Genomic DNA, 15,006 nt, shown 5'->3' with positions numbered 1-15,006 from the left:
CCTCCCGCAGAGTGAAGTTGAAAGAAGGCCTGACGTTTCTCGGGGCTCGTCCCAGCAACCCGGCGCAGTGGATGGTGAGCCAGGACGTGAGGAGCGAGGGCCACCGGGTGGTGACGCTGCACTGCCGCAGGAAGGAATCCTCCTACGATCAGCAAAGGTTCGCGTCTGAGAACATCCTGAGCTTTCCTGGCTAGAAGTATCTCGAGCTGTAAATGAACCAAACCCGCTGTTGCGAAGATTGAAACAACACATTTGTATCAATCTACATTTATTCCTTTGGCATGAAGTGGGGGGACATGCCTGGGTCATGGGGGACGGCCTCCAGCCCCCCCCTGCAGGGCTGAGTTGAGTAAAGCGCTGGAGAAGCTGGATGGATGGACTTTAACGTGATTGTCTCACTTTTGTGACGCGCACGCTTTAGATGGCTTTACTTTAGGTGGCTTAGTGTGCCAATCTCTCAAAGAGGTTTTTGCTGTCATTTTGGAGAGTGCCGTCGTTGATGGCTCACTTTTTGTGCAAGAGGCACACAATACCTGAAATATACAGTATGAATGGTTATCTAAGTGATTTTCCCTCTGCTGAAATGACACACTTGACTTGACATAGAGGCCACGTCTGCTGAGACCACTGGCAGGACGGAAAAGTTAATCCACTCCTGCACTCCTCTCGCTCTCTCCCTCCTTCCGTCTTTCACTCCATCTTTTTATTTGCCTACTTATTTTCTCCACTGCCAAGTCCTCAGAGTTGTTTTGGTCATTTCTTATCAGCATTCACGTCCCTAAACTAATCTGGCAGATAGGGAAGTGATTGTCAGAAAACGGAAGAAGGTTGCTGCGTTAATTAAGTGCTGATTGAAGGTCTTTGTGCGTTTTAATGGTTTTTCCTCCTTGGATCAGGGAGTAGTTTTAATAAATCTAACTTTCTAGTGACAGGTGTAATTTTATGGATTAGAGGCAGATTTGGGGCTTGGGAAAGCTTACTTATTTGCTCCTTAGCTTCGGCTCTACTTAGCAAATTCTAAACCACTCCCTTAAGAAAACAAGACATTTGACATCGCAGCGTTATAATCAAAGTTGTGCAGGAGTCATTTAAATGTGGAGCAGCCGACGAAGCATATGTAATTTGAATTTGTTGGTACAGTACTTTCCTGTTTTCCAACATGCTGCTGTTTACAGATCGTTACAGGGAATAATTACAGTCTAACCACCGTGTTGCAGCGCATCAAATAAAGACAGCTGTGTGTGTCTTTGAAGGGCCGTGGCTGTAAAATCAGAAGCCGCTAATAAAGGTTTTCTTTAATAGATCTGGCATTTTCCTAATTTGTTGTGTGAAACTGCAGCGCTACATTTACACCAGTCGATCTGAACCCTTTCCAGACAATACACTCATTCCCCATGTTTACATGTTAATTTATCAATTTTCACTTCTCCGTAGAGGATAGAGAGAGAAGACTTTTGAGACTTTGCCTTCACTGATATAAGTTTTGACAGCGCACTCGTATAAATACAAGTGTTTTGGTTGTCTTCAAAAATGCATGAGGCTTTACAGGCCCTGCAGGCTCATAAAGGTTCTTCATTTTATTCCACCAGAAAGGAATAAATGTCCAGAAGATGTGCAGCTATAATTCAGATTTATATTCAAAATACATGAAGAAATCAGACTCTTCTGAATTTCGTCCAGTCTGATTTGGTGTGGAGTTGTTGCATGACATGCATTATCAGAGTATTCTGGTCTGAATAGGTAGAAGAGGAATAAATGTATGGTTGTGACGTCCCAGAGCAGGGCTTCTCAGTCTTGTCCCAGTTACATTCTTGGCCTTTTAGAATAACCCTTTGGCTTCACACTGTCCCCACTTTGTTAGTTAGTTTGTGGCTTTGAGTGGAGCTGCAGCATCTTAATGAACACAAACAGGAGCTTCTGGAAGCTGCAGCAACACTTGGCCGCTGACTCCTCCTTCCCTCTCTTTTGATGCAGGTCTTATTCTCTCATGATCTCACCTTCTCTCTCCCACACACACGCACACACACACACACACACACACACACACTTGCTCTATTACCGCTGTTAAATCATGTTTTATTGATTTACTAAGTGAAAGAGCCAGAGACAAGAGTGAGCATATCTAGTCTAATCCCTGCTGTTTGGGCATGTACGTCGGACTGCTTCTTAATCCTCACAGCTGTCAAAGTCACTTCATAGCGGAGAGCGAAGACGCCCCACGACGGCGATACAATACACAATGCTCCAATTTTTCTTTGGTCTTGTCCTCCCCGCTCCGAGTCATTTCAATAAGGCTCTTTAAAAAGGGGGATTAAACGTGGCTATCTCATCAGCTGAGCCGTCATTTAGCCCGCTTTCTTCTCTCCACTCCCTCTTGAGGACAAGAGGATGATGAGGTGTGTTAATGCTATAGGTCAAACAAATGAGGATTCGTGTTTTTCTAACAGAAGGAAGCTCCGTGGTTATCAAGTCGGCCATATTTACATATTTTTCAACACAGTTTTCATACTGACGACACCCTAGGATGATGAATTTAATTTCACTTGTCTAGTTATCATCTATATTTTTGGGTTGTTTGTAAAAACAAAATAGTTATAACATTAATTGATGTTAGGCTACAAATGCACTTTGCAATTTCAGTGCACTATGCAGTACAGAGTTTGATGAAATGGTTTAAAATACACTATTTTTGATCATTTTTTGCACTTTCAAGTGGCTAAACTAAATGTTGAGTGTATTGTGTTGTAGTGCATTACATGGTGGAGCAGTGGTTAGCTCTCTTGTCACACATAGTGAGAAGATCATGGGTTTCAAACATGCATTCAGTTAGTTTGTGACACGACACTTGCTCGTTTGTGTGCCTCGTGACGCATCACTCCCACACCTCACGACCCTGAACAGGATAAAGTGAAGATATACTGTACTGTATTTGTATCATATTGTATTGTATTGTATTGTATTTTATTATCCTGGGCTACTTCAATTGAAGGCCAGACGTACTTTTGATAAACAAGCTGTTTACAGCAACAAAAGTATCATTGTATTTCAAAACGGTAGAAGTGTTCGTATCAGCCAGTTGGTTTCTAAATGGTTTCCTTTCCTGCATTAGACTTTTGTTAACGCCTCAGCCGTCAGTCATTTCCAAGTTGGTGCGACACCCAGGAAACACTTCAGTATGGCTGCACCTCAGTGGGATGAACTCCTTCCACATCAGGCGTCACCGACCGACTGAAGAGATTTACTGCGGTGAAGGAATATAAGAAAACTTTATGGAGGCTCTTATACTTTTTATTCTTTAACTATACGGTCCTCATTTTAATCATTTTATGCCTCGGGAGGACGCCATCAGGACTAAAGTTAAATCAATCGAATGAAAAATTATCCTTGTCAGCCTGTAGCTGCCAGGCCCATGTTTTTGAATTATTACCAAAAGCGAAGAATTTTAAGCATTATATTTCAATAGAGGACATCCTAAATGTTCTACGTATCATTTTGAAAAGAAACCTCCATATACTGTACCTCCATCTGATGTGCTCATTTCAGTTTAATTTAGCTTTGCTAACCTTAACCTAATGGTACCTTTAGCCTTAAAACCACATCTTTATTTTAAGCCAATAGCCAGAGTGTGTTATTTGATGGCACTGTGAAATAAATGAAAATGGAGAAAGAGAAAATTACTTTTAACCTGGCACTGGGGCTCCAAGGAGGGGGTAAATATAACATGTTCTCAGCGTCCGTGCTGTTGTTGTAATCACTCTGGTGTTTTTACGTCAACTTAACATTCATTTCCCTCAGACATACTCTAAACTAAGCCCTGCCAACCGCTTGACTAATCTCAATCCCAGCTCCATCCATCTTCTATACATCTTTGTTGCAGCCGATCACCCCAGCAACCACACACTCACACACTCACACACACGCTCAGATCTGAACCATGACAAAACAGATGGATCATCGGTGTTTTCACTGGACCTTGTACTTTGAAATGGCCTTAAGTGTCTTTGAATTACGTCTGTGGATCCGCTAATTGAAGCCCGTGTGCCGTGATGGAGCCGCAGCCCCGCTGTGCGCATGAGAGCGCAGCATTACCGACGGGTCAGGTGTCGTCTCTGTGCAGGTTCAGCCAGTCGCTTTAAGCTGCTCCCTGCAGCCAGCTGAGCCAGGCCTTTCTGCTCATTTACAGCTGATGCACAGACCACGCCCGATGCGCCGTGGCCTCACATTTGGACAATAAACAAACAGAAGAGACTGTCCACTCTGAACCTTTGTTTATCATCATCTGCTTTGCAGCTGAACACGGATATTTGTTTGTGTTCATCAAACAGTATTCATCGACCAAAAAGTTATTTTCAGGAGGTGACAGGTTCTTTTAATCTGATCCTCAGCCCCGCAGACATTAACATTTTCCGATGGTATTGCAAAACTTCGCACTTTCCCTGACCGGCACCGCCTTCCCAAATAAAAGCAATACTGAGGTGGCAGCTTTTCATCAGGGGGTGCTAGAATGTGAGGCAGGTTGGGCCTTTTGACAGAAAGGAACAGAGCTGATTTTGCCCTGAAGGAAACGGCGCCGAACAGCTGAAGTCGCTGCTTTCAAATTCAATGAAAGAGATCGACTGAGTTTGCAATAATGAATTCATCCCCATCAAGGACTTCCTCATAAAAATGTTTTAATAGAAAGCCAGATGTGCTCCGGTTAAGCAGTAATGCATGCTGGGCTGCACCTCAAGAGTGTAGAGGTTAGTGATTTTTTTTTTTTTTTTTTTCAAACGCTGTATCAATGCCAACACAAGATTAGGAGCTAAGTGACTGTCGATAGTTCAGGAAAATCAACGCTGTGTGGCCTCTAATAAGAAGCTTTCCTTTTTTCCATCTGTGTACAATCAAATATGTGGACAGTTTGTCGTAAACGTGCCACTTCTGTTTTTGTAAATGTCAAAAGTAAGCTCCAGTAATAACTAACGGCCTGTGGGCTTCATTCCAACTTTATATTTTGTTGTATTTGGCCATCCTTCGTACATTACGCTGCTTTCTGTTGGATTCTGTCTACAGTATGCACTGAACAAAGGTACAAACACAGCTCACATTTTTCACGAGCTGAACCTAAAGATTTAAGACTTTTTCTTTGCACATAAAAATGTTTCTCTCAAACATTGAATCTTTGTTAACGAGCAGTTCTCCTTAGCTGAAATGGTCCGTGCTCCTCACAGATGAGGCACATCGAGACGCTGATTAGACGGCGGGATTGTTGCTCAGGTGCGTCTCGGGCTGGCCACAATAAAAGGACTCTGCGATGCTCACTTTCAGTGTGTTGTTGGGGAAACCATCAGCCTCACAGTGCAACGCATCACACAGGAGAATTTCCCATTAACAGATATTTGTGAACAGTACTTGAGAGAAACAGAACTTTTGTGTTCATAGAAAAAAAGTCTCAGATCTTTGAGTTCAGTTCATGCAAACTTGGAACAAAAACAAAACTGTTGTGTTTATATATAGTTTTTTTTTTTATTTATTTCTTTGCTGTTCTGTAAAGGCCTCCTCGATGAGACACTTGGACCTGCTTGGACCCAAAGTCTGTATTCATGGCCTCATATAAATGCAGATTATCTTTTAGTCGTACATCATATTTTGAAGGGAACATGGCGCCCACTCTCTGACAGGCTGGAATTTTCAGTGATGGTGCCACAGTGTGTCAGAGAAATCAAAATGAGTCCCTATAGAAAGGGACAAAATTGCTATGTAGAGTACACATAAGGCTGGCTAGAATGCACTTTGGTAGATTGAAAAGTTCACTTTGTCACCATTAAAGGCAAGTCCATTCAAAACAAAAGCAGTCCTGCTTCCTCAGCATGTCATGAGCCGTAAGTGGAGGCCTCAGTGAAAGTGCCGTGTCTGGGCATTGGTAGTTCATTAAGACTGTCTCGGTGCAGATGGATACCCCTTGTGAGACACCACTTCATTAATCCCCCACGCCGCGCCCGACCCAGGCACAGCAGGCAGTCCACTCATTACAGCCACTCCACAAGAGAGCCGGTGCAAGTGGGATCAAGAGGATGGGGAGGACGTGCGCTTTCAAATGCCCCTTTTTAATGTCTTCAAAAAGCGCATAGACGGATTCGCCTTGTCTGAATCAATTCTGCACACAGAATAGAATTCATGTATGTTAAATTTGGAGTAAAGTACATGTGTATTCCACTAAAAGTGAAATCTTGTTAGTGTTGAGTGTTGATCCCAAAGGGAGAGAAATCATACAGCTGTGCAATAATGATCAGTATTTGGCAGCGACCTCACCATTTATCTCAATTTCAAAGTCTGAAAAACCGTTAAGGAGAAAATTATTTATCGTTTCTGACATTTACAGCGAACTGAAATAAAACAAAGTACTTGGAATAGCTTTTATTGTCCTCCAGGCTCTGGGAAAAAAAAAAAAAAAAAAGATTACCCACGATTGGTTGTCATTCTTTCTTATGATACCTTTGGGTCTGGGAGAAATATGTGCTTGTGTGAACCTTGGTCCAGAAATATGAAAATGTCCAGTCCCATTTAGAACAACAGGGGTAGCTTTGGAGGAAAAACAAACAAACAACCAACAGTGTTATTTTCACAGTGTGGCGCAGGGAAAGGGCAGCGCAGCCACCGTGATTTCTCACTTGATTCGAGTTGTGATTGGGTCATAAACCGTTTTAATTTTTAAATGAATAAGGTTTTGTTGGGGTTGAGCAGTCTTGTCTGTGAGCCACCAGCAAAGACTTCACTTCCTCATAAATCAAGGCCAAACACAAATGGCCCGATTACATTAGGGGGAGACGGGAAAAGTAACTTCCCATTCTTAAACCTAACACCTTTAATGAAGAACCAGAGGGGAAGCTCTGAGTTCAGTTCTACTTTTGTTCTTTTTTTTGTTCACCTCCTCGAAATTGAAATTCCATGTTGTGTGTGACGACTCAAGATGTTTCACTGGTTCCTTTTAATCAATTTGACTTTTGTTTTTCGCCAAGACAAACACTTCTAGTGTCATTAGATTCAGTAAAGTAATGCTGATGAAAAAGGAACATTCAAATAGTTTTTAATGAGATATATAGGACTTGTTTTCCTTTATCAGTCCTGGTGCAGAGATGCGGTTTATCGAGGACAGTCAGTTGATCACTGAAGTCAGCCCAGATTACTTCCGACTGTCGAGCCTGCTGCTCCGTTTCATTGGCGGTGGAGGCAGTATGGGTAAATTATGCCACGGTGAGCCATTCTGCAATTTTTCCCCAGTTCGCCAATCAGACAGTAATAACACTCAGTGGGAGGGATTTGATCTGTATAGTATATGTCTGCACCAAATGACCTTGCAGTTACTAAGGTAACCTTTGTTCGAGCTATGCTAATGAATTCTTGCGTTGCCTTTGCACAGTATCCTGAAAAGCTTTTCAGTCACATATCTGGAATTCACTCATGTCACGCTGCGATGGACACGATTCCTCGGTTTTTTTTTTGTGGGCAGTGGAGCATGTGCTGTGCGGGGGGACAGATTGGTGGTTCGCATGTGTCCCGGGGAGTTCATGTGTTTCAGAATTATAAAGGTTTATGAGTGAATATCCCGCTCTTAAGAGGTTAATCCCCCAAAGGATTAGATTGTGGCCACCAGTGTTTGGAGGTTTGCATCGCCGGAGGGTTTTTTTTTTTTTCTTCCTCCGTACGTCTGTGGATAAAAATCTGAGGCTATTAAACTCCTAACTAGAGAGCTGGACAGACACACAGAGAGACAGACAGATGCGGAGATAGGTAGCCTTACGTTCACCACAGTTGTTGCCTTTAATTACTTCATGTTTGCCTTCAAAATTGACAGAACCAGACAGCATTCAATCTTCCTTCAGTTAGTCTTATGACATTCTCACAATAGACACAACAACATCCTGCCATATTCATTTAATTAGTTGCCGTAACCTTTGGATCAGTTTGATCCCTGCCTATTGTTACTGGGAAACAAAGGATTTGGATAAGCCAGGGTGAAGACTGTGTCAGCTGCTGCAGCTATAGCGTTGTTGTCTATTTTTCAAGTTGACAATTGAATAATGGGGACAGTGATGTAGTTTTGGAATCCCTCTGACAGTCAAAATAATGCCGTAAAAGAAAACACTGAGATTTTTCTTGTCATGGTATCGTATCGTAAAGCGGTCGCCTGAACACAAACTGCAATTCATTTGGCAAAATATAAATGGACTGGGCAGCGACTTTTTCAGTGTCTTAAAATCAGATGTCAGATGGCATAGTTAGCTTTATCAGGCTGGTTTTCTTTTGCCGTTTGAGTTTTTAGTAAAAAAAAAAAAAAAAAACCCAAAAAATAAGGACTTCCGTTTGTGAACACGAGAAAACCTTTTTATTTCCTTTTTGAATGGTGCGACAGTCATAATGAGCATGAACTGTGTGATTGGCAGCAGAGCTCAGTACCGTATGTGACTTTTACCCAATTTTCTGGATCTGCTCTGCCAATGCCAAACTGATTTTCTTTGCTGTTAACCCTTTTTTTAGTGTGTGTGTGTGTGTGTGTGTGTGTGTGTGTGTGTGTGTGTGTGTGTATGTCTTAAATATTTGGGAACTGAAATCTAAATAGAGGAGTCATAATGGCAATCTCACGACTTGTTCAGGTAATAAACAAAAATGTCAGTAGTGTTTTGAAGAAACATACACAGCTACAGCAGGATCCCGTTCTTCTGCCAGCATTTGTCACATCTCGGCTAACGTGCTAGTTTGAATACGTAACTCACACTTGATGCACAAAAGCAGTTTTTCCTCTCGAGCCGAGCCGAGCAGTGTTGGAACTGTTTAATGGAAAAACACCTAAAGCTGAGGTCAACTTTTGTCTCTAATCCCAATTTCTGGAGTAGTCTGTGATAAACCCTGCTTTTTGTCGGCAAATGTTGTCACCTTGGTACCAGAGATAAGGGATTGTTTGCAGACTCTCATCTTGATATCGCTCTGCATTTAGCGGAGCTGATCAAACACCAGATTGTCAGCGCCCAAAAGCTGTTCGGTAGATTGGGCAAGTTTCCATGGTCACTATCCGCATACCGAGCTCTGCTGCTCATCCCACACATGCACGATCTACAGAAATGTGGAAAAAGTGAATTGGAATCAGGCAGGTTTTACAATACTGTAGGTTTGGACAGATAAGACGTGCAGGTCAGCAGTAATGAAACTGGACATTGAAGCAAACATGACACCAATAAAAACCCTGTTTGAAAAAAAAAGAAGAAGCAAGAAACAAACGACTTAACAGATGTGTAATAAAACACGGAGTCCTGGAACTCAGGAAGCCACGAAGGAGTTAAACATAAAGGAAACACTGGAAAAACATAAACCATAAAAATGCAAAACAGGACACTACATAAAACAGAACATCATGGGCAGTGGCAATAATGCACTGCAGTCACGATAAAAACCGTTTACATGCAGCAGAAAAGCTCCCTATGTACTCAATAGACTATATGTGGACTCAAGCAGTGAACACTGACTGTCTTCTTTGCCTTAAAAATGCAAATATGGTTTTACTTCTACAGCTCTTTATTTCAAAACAAGCTGTCATGTTTGTTTTTAGCACATCAAGAGATGAAGCAACATGTATGCATTTAATGCAGGATAAAAAAATCCATCATAACCTGCTTAGTTCCACAGTGGAAAAGGAAAAATCAGGCTGCATCGAGCTCTGAATGGAAGGAACGATGCAGTCGTTGGGTTGGATTAGGTTAATAAAGAAACTATTTCTGTCCCTTTGACCACATTTAAAACTTTCTGCTAAAAGTTCAGAACCTTTAATTTTGTTGTGAGATGTTTTAGCATGAAATGGGACACCATTAAACTGAGCCGGTATTTATTCTCTGCACCCCTCCCTCGATAAATAAATGTAAGACTGCTACCCTCTGCAGGTATTTTCTGAGCTGACAGAGTTTTGGTGAAATTAGACCTGTGGTTAGATCACGATTGTTGTTGTTGCTGTTGCTGCGCTCACAGCAGGCAGCACTCAGCCAGGGAGACAAAGTGGGTTGAGATGTAAACATGCAATTGTCTACAGGCCTTCTGACAAACATGCTGGTTGTTTCTCTTCTAATTGCATCTTTGTGTAGTATCAATTGAGTGAGTGCTCAGTTTGGGCTGCCTTGCAATGAGGTTTTCTTCATTGAGCACTCCATCTCTGACGGATACCAGCTGAGCAGTTTGAATACGCTCCTCTAGTCTTTAATATTGCCATTCAGATGTCTGCAGATTCATCTAACTGAATGGGTAAAAAAAAAAAAAAAAAAATCTTGGCCCACAGTTGGCTCCAATTAACCTCCGTGTGGCTTGGCCTTCTAGATGATTGGCTTTTATACTGAAGCCTATTCCACTTAAAGAAATGCCTGGCCTGGCACTAACGCTGTTTCAATTCTCTAACCCGCACAGCAGAAATATTCAAATGAGCCTATTAAAAGAAGCCCTGGGCTGTTGAGGAAGGTGTAACGGCACCATTTGGGGAAAGGAAAATACAAAGTAGAGGTTCTACCTGCACAAAGGAAGGGGCGTTGAAGAACCTCGCGCCTAGAAGAGAAGTGGACAGCTCTGCTTTCAGTCAGCAACAGATTCAATCAGCCAGAAGACAAACAGAAAAGGTACAAGTCACATCCTCTCATCTGCGCAGCAGCACTTGTGCGTGCTAACACTGACAAGCAATCTTTTGTTGTCCCCTGTTATCATTCCTCGCCTAACAGGTTGAGAGGAAGAGTCTGTCCAGCTGAAAATGTGTTGGGAAAACGTGGGACGCCACCGCAGGCACTCGTCCCCTGCAGCCCCGCCGCCTGTTTAGCAGGACTTACCAGCGCTGACATGTAATCAGGCGGCGTGTTCGCCTCAGTGGGTCACCGGGCTGTCCAAAGCTGGACCCCCAAATGCCACAACACAAAACAACAAGACCGGCGGACATGTTCATGCCTGCAGATGAGATGCCACTCTTTTTTTTTTTCTTTTTTTTTACCTCGAGCTTCTCCCCTCTCAGACACTCAGCTGTGGAAGCTCTCAGATCGGAGGGCGATTTGAGTTTTAACTCTGACAGCGGGGCGTCTGAAGGTGTCCTTGGCTCGTGAGGGTCACTCAGAATAACTCACCACGACTTCATTCTCACTGCCATGAGCACCACGGCCGAATTTCTGATTTAGAACTGATTAAGAAGACCCTGATGTGCATCCTTTTTCATTGGCACATCTGTCAGCGAGGGCGAAGCCACAATGGCATCTCAGTCGGGATGTGAGAGCGGCTCATGCCGACGCTTTCAGACATTCAGAGCTTGTCGTTAGTCCATCATTTTGTGATCTAACTCCGCTCTTTACAGCCTCTAGATCAAACTGCCATCTCTCACAGGCTGCGAGTCAGTGAGCTGCATTGAATCACTGTGCTGAATATGTAAATGGGTGCCATTAAAGCTCTCTTTCTTTAATTAGTCTTTAGATTTCATGACTGAGTGCTTCCAATTATGGATCAATGTCTCATTTCTGCACACGGACCCCTGGGTGTGTGGAAGCAGTTTTTCCCGTTACAAAATACTTTATAATTTCTGCTCTGCCAAGATGGACGTTCACATCACATCCCATAACTGCTGATCAATGAGAAATTCTGCTGCTGCAAGCCCTCTGATTTGTGTGTTATGTGCACCAGTAATATATATATATATATATTTCACAAACATGAGAACAAATACACAGTTTGAGTTATGGAACAGCCTGTCTCAGTTTTGCACTGTTAATGTGTGTTGGGTGGGATATATCGAGGGTGTGTGTGTGTGTGTGTGTGTGTGTGTGTGTGTGTGTGTGTGTGTGTGTGTGTGTGTATGTGTGTGTGTAATTGCTCTGGTAGTAATTTAGCACTGGGTACATTAAGTGGTGTATGAGAGGGAGCAAAACTCTGCTTAATATCTAAATGCACTTCTGACTGGGAGCCCGGAGTACACTGGGTGAGGCTGCTGATATATTGCTCTGAGATGGGGAATTGCTCCCCATGTTTAGGCATTCATCAATTTCTCCAAGCCATGACAGCTGCCCTTGGGTTTTATCAATCCAAAATGTGAAATAATTTTACTGTTAATTGGTCAATGCGTCCGCATGAAATACTAATGTCCATGTGCCGCGGGATATTTGAGCCATTTAGAGAAAAAGAAACAGGAACAATTGCATTTTTTTTTTCTTTTTCACTATTATTCACATGGATATCACAGCTTGACAGTGTATACTGAAATATTACAACACTAAAGCTGAACCCCAATAGACTAAATGCATTTAAATGAGGAGACTGCAGTGAAGAAAGCCATTCTCACAATTTACCTTGTTTCAGTTTGAAGGAAATGAACCATAATATCATTGGTAACTCATTTAAAGTGGACCCAAATTCATTTGTGAAGCCTATGGACATTATTTTGATCATTAGATCAAATTGTAATGAAAATATGCACACTATATATATGAATTTACAAAATAAACATGTATTTTCATTGTAGAAAGTCGAGCTGACGTGGAAATCAGAATGACGTGAGTTCATTGGTACGATCCACTTTTAAGACGGTGGGCTTTGTGCGTCAGCTGACTCATCTCACCTTTGTTTTCTATGAGAGGCTGAAATCAGATTGAAGGCACAAAGCACTCATATCCACACAGCCTCCACATCACTTCCCCACAACACTGTAATTATCACAAACACACTGCTTCTGTTTGTGGCCCTCAAACAACTGGAGAGTAACTTTTTTTTTAAGCCTGTGCATGTGGACGCTTCATTATCCCAGTGACTCTGTGCATATTTAATGTTCCTGCATTATCTAACTCGACTGTTTACAATACAGTTTTTTTCTTTGCATTGGATTTTCTGAAGGTGTCTGATGTGGTTTACTGAGGTTAAATACCCCCCCCCCCCCCATCCCCTTTAGATCAATTTTCTTTTTCACAAGAAGCTGGCACTGAGCTCACTCTGCTGTTACCGCAAATTCGACATCTGGCGCCGCTGTCCTTACTTACCGGTGACCTGTTTGCAAAGCACATGCTGTAATATTGAGCTGAGCCTTTCTGTGACTCTTTCAGCGACACCCTTCCTCTGTGTTTCGCAGAGCGACGGCTCAGCCTTGCACATCTCGCAGCCCTGGGGAGCAAAGCCTAGGTTGCAATAGAGTACCATTGATCTGATTGCCTCGGCGTCTCCGGTCAATGCCTCTTGTGTGTTCTCCAGGTTCTGTTGCCATGCCAACAGCGGCGGAGCTGAATAGAGCCCGGGTTTTGTGGGACTTTAAGGACTTTTCTGAGGAGGACAGTCACTTCCAGTGTCACAGCACCTGCAGGTGCTAATGCTGGCCGGACAGTCACGTGACGTCTGCACAGATCGACCGAGGGCAGCTTCCACAGGAGGGCTGGGATCAGTGTATCTGCACAAACATTTGCGTCCCTGCCCCAGGGCTCAGCGTCTGCTGCCCCCTAGCGTGTGTGTGTCTGGTAGTTGAGCTATCGGCAGCTTTGTTGGGCCTTCCTGACGGTTAATGCTCGTGTCTGTTATCCGGCCTTGAGACGAGTGCCCCGGTGTGGGAAAAATTGATTGAAACCATCAGGGCAAGCAGCAATTTATTATTTTGCAATTTGCTATTTAGATAGCTTTCCTATGAATGAGACAGATACAGAATGCAGCTAACTGATAACTGATGCCTGATGCTGAAAGGTCTGAGGTCAGTGGCGATAACTGCCATCATTAGGGATCCATTACACTGCGAAGTCTACTCCAGCTGATGGCCTCTAATGATGCTGCTCAGCAAAAAAGCATTTAGTTTTGATTAGACGTTGGTTGAATGGTGCATTTCATTAACTCCGGGATGGGATTTTGTTGTCTGGGAATTGATGCGCTGCTGTTTGAGCACACAGTGACTGTGCAGTATGTAGTTCATGGCAATCTGAGGCAATATAAGAAACAAATGCAATGAAGGATTATTCTCCCCTGTATTCTCCTCTACCTTATTATTCCCGCTTTATCCCCGCAAAACAGACTGGCTCTCTGGACTGTGTGGCTGCCAGGAAGTAGAATAATACTGCATTGTTAAAACATTGGTTTAAAATACCCTCTTTTAGTGTCTGACTAGATGCCGACCAAGAGCCATCTTTTTTTTAGTTTTTATTGAAGTAATGATTAAACTTTATGTCCTTAATCAGTTCAACATAAGGCAGTTAGCTTCTCATATGAAAATCTCAGTTTTTCCTTGTATATTTAATCATGTTTTGCATGACTTTGTGAGCGAGCCCGTCCAGCTGAGGATGAAAAGAAAGCACTGAGTGTGTAGTGTGGGCGGGAGTTGAATATTTTAGCTGATGAATGCTGCAGAACTCTGTAAAGGTAATCGGAAATTTGATCCCCCTTATTGGGTTTGATGTGCAGAAGCCAGAAGCCCTCAGTTTACATCTGCGCTTCATTATAATTGTATAATTAATAAGACTCAGCTCTTTTGTCTGTGTGCCTGTTTGAAAGGGGTAAAGAATAAATGATTAAATTGAAAGGGGTAAAGAATAAATGATTAAATTAAAGGGAATGTGATGCTTATTAAAAGTGGAGTTTAATTTAGGAACTGTAGGTTATTTGAAATTTAACATCTTCAATCTTTCTCTGTGTGCCCTGGAGAATAAACTCAATGAAATTAATTCTCAAGAGCTTCATTCAATTTTAGAGAGGGGAAAAAAAAACAGTATACTGCAGAACACCTTTTCAACTTTTATGTGGATTGCTGTAAATAAAAAATACTTTTAGAATATGTAAAGCTTTATTCGCCTTCAATAAACAGCCTCAAAAAGAAAAATGAGAATGAGTGAAGGGAGAAAGGACGGCGTGCTGCACAGAGCGACAGACCAGATGTTAGCTTCTTACAAAAATACCAAACAAAACATCGATAATTAATGAGTACAAACATGGAAGTTCCAGAAACATGTAGGAACTTCATGAATTTCTGTCTTAGAATGCCTGAAGGGTTTTTATAAC

The 15,006-nt window shown here is 42.5% G+C and overlaps 1 protein-coding gene across 2 annotated transcripts in view; it reads left to right on the top strand.

The window, feature by feature from the left end:
* The window catches only part of si:dkeyp-14d3.1 (transmembrane protein 132C), a 139,430-nt gene that overhangs the window by 73,247 nt on the left and 51,177 nt on the right, over window positions 1-15,006 (top strand). For both annotated transcript variants that reach the window (XM_030105065.1, XM_030105064.1), the window contains exon 3: window positions 11-157. In XM_030105065.1, the coding sequence (XP_029960925.1) occupies window positions 11-157 (147 nt within the window). The remainder of the gene's footprint in view (window positions 1-10; window positions 158-15,006) is intronic.

Source organism: Salarias fasciatus, chromosome 12, assembly GCF_902148845.1.
Source record: "Salarias fasciatus chromosome 12, fSalaFa1.1, whole genome shotgun sequence".
Classification (NCBI taxonomy): Eukaryota; Metazoa; Chordata; class Actinopteri; order Blenniiformes; family Blenniidae; genus Salarias; species Salarias fasciatus.
This window is presented reverse-complemented; position numbering and strand designations above follow the sequence as displayed.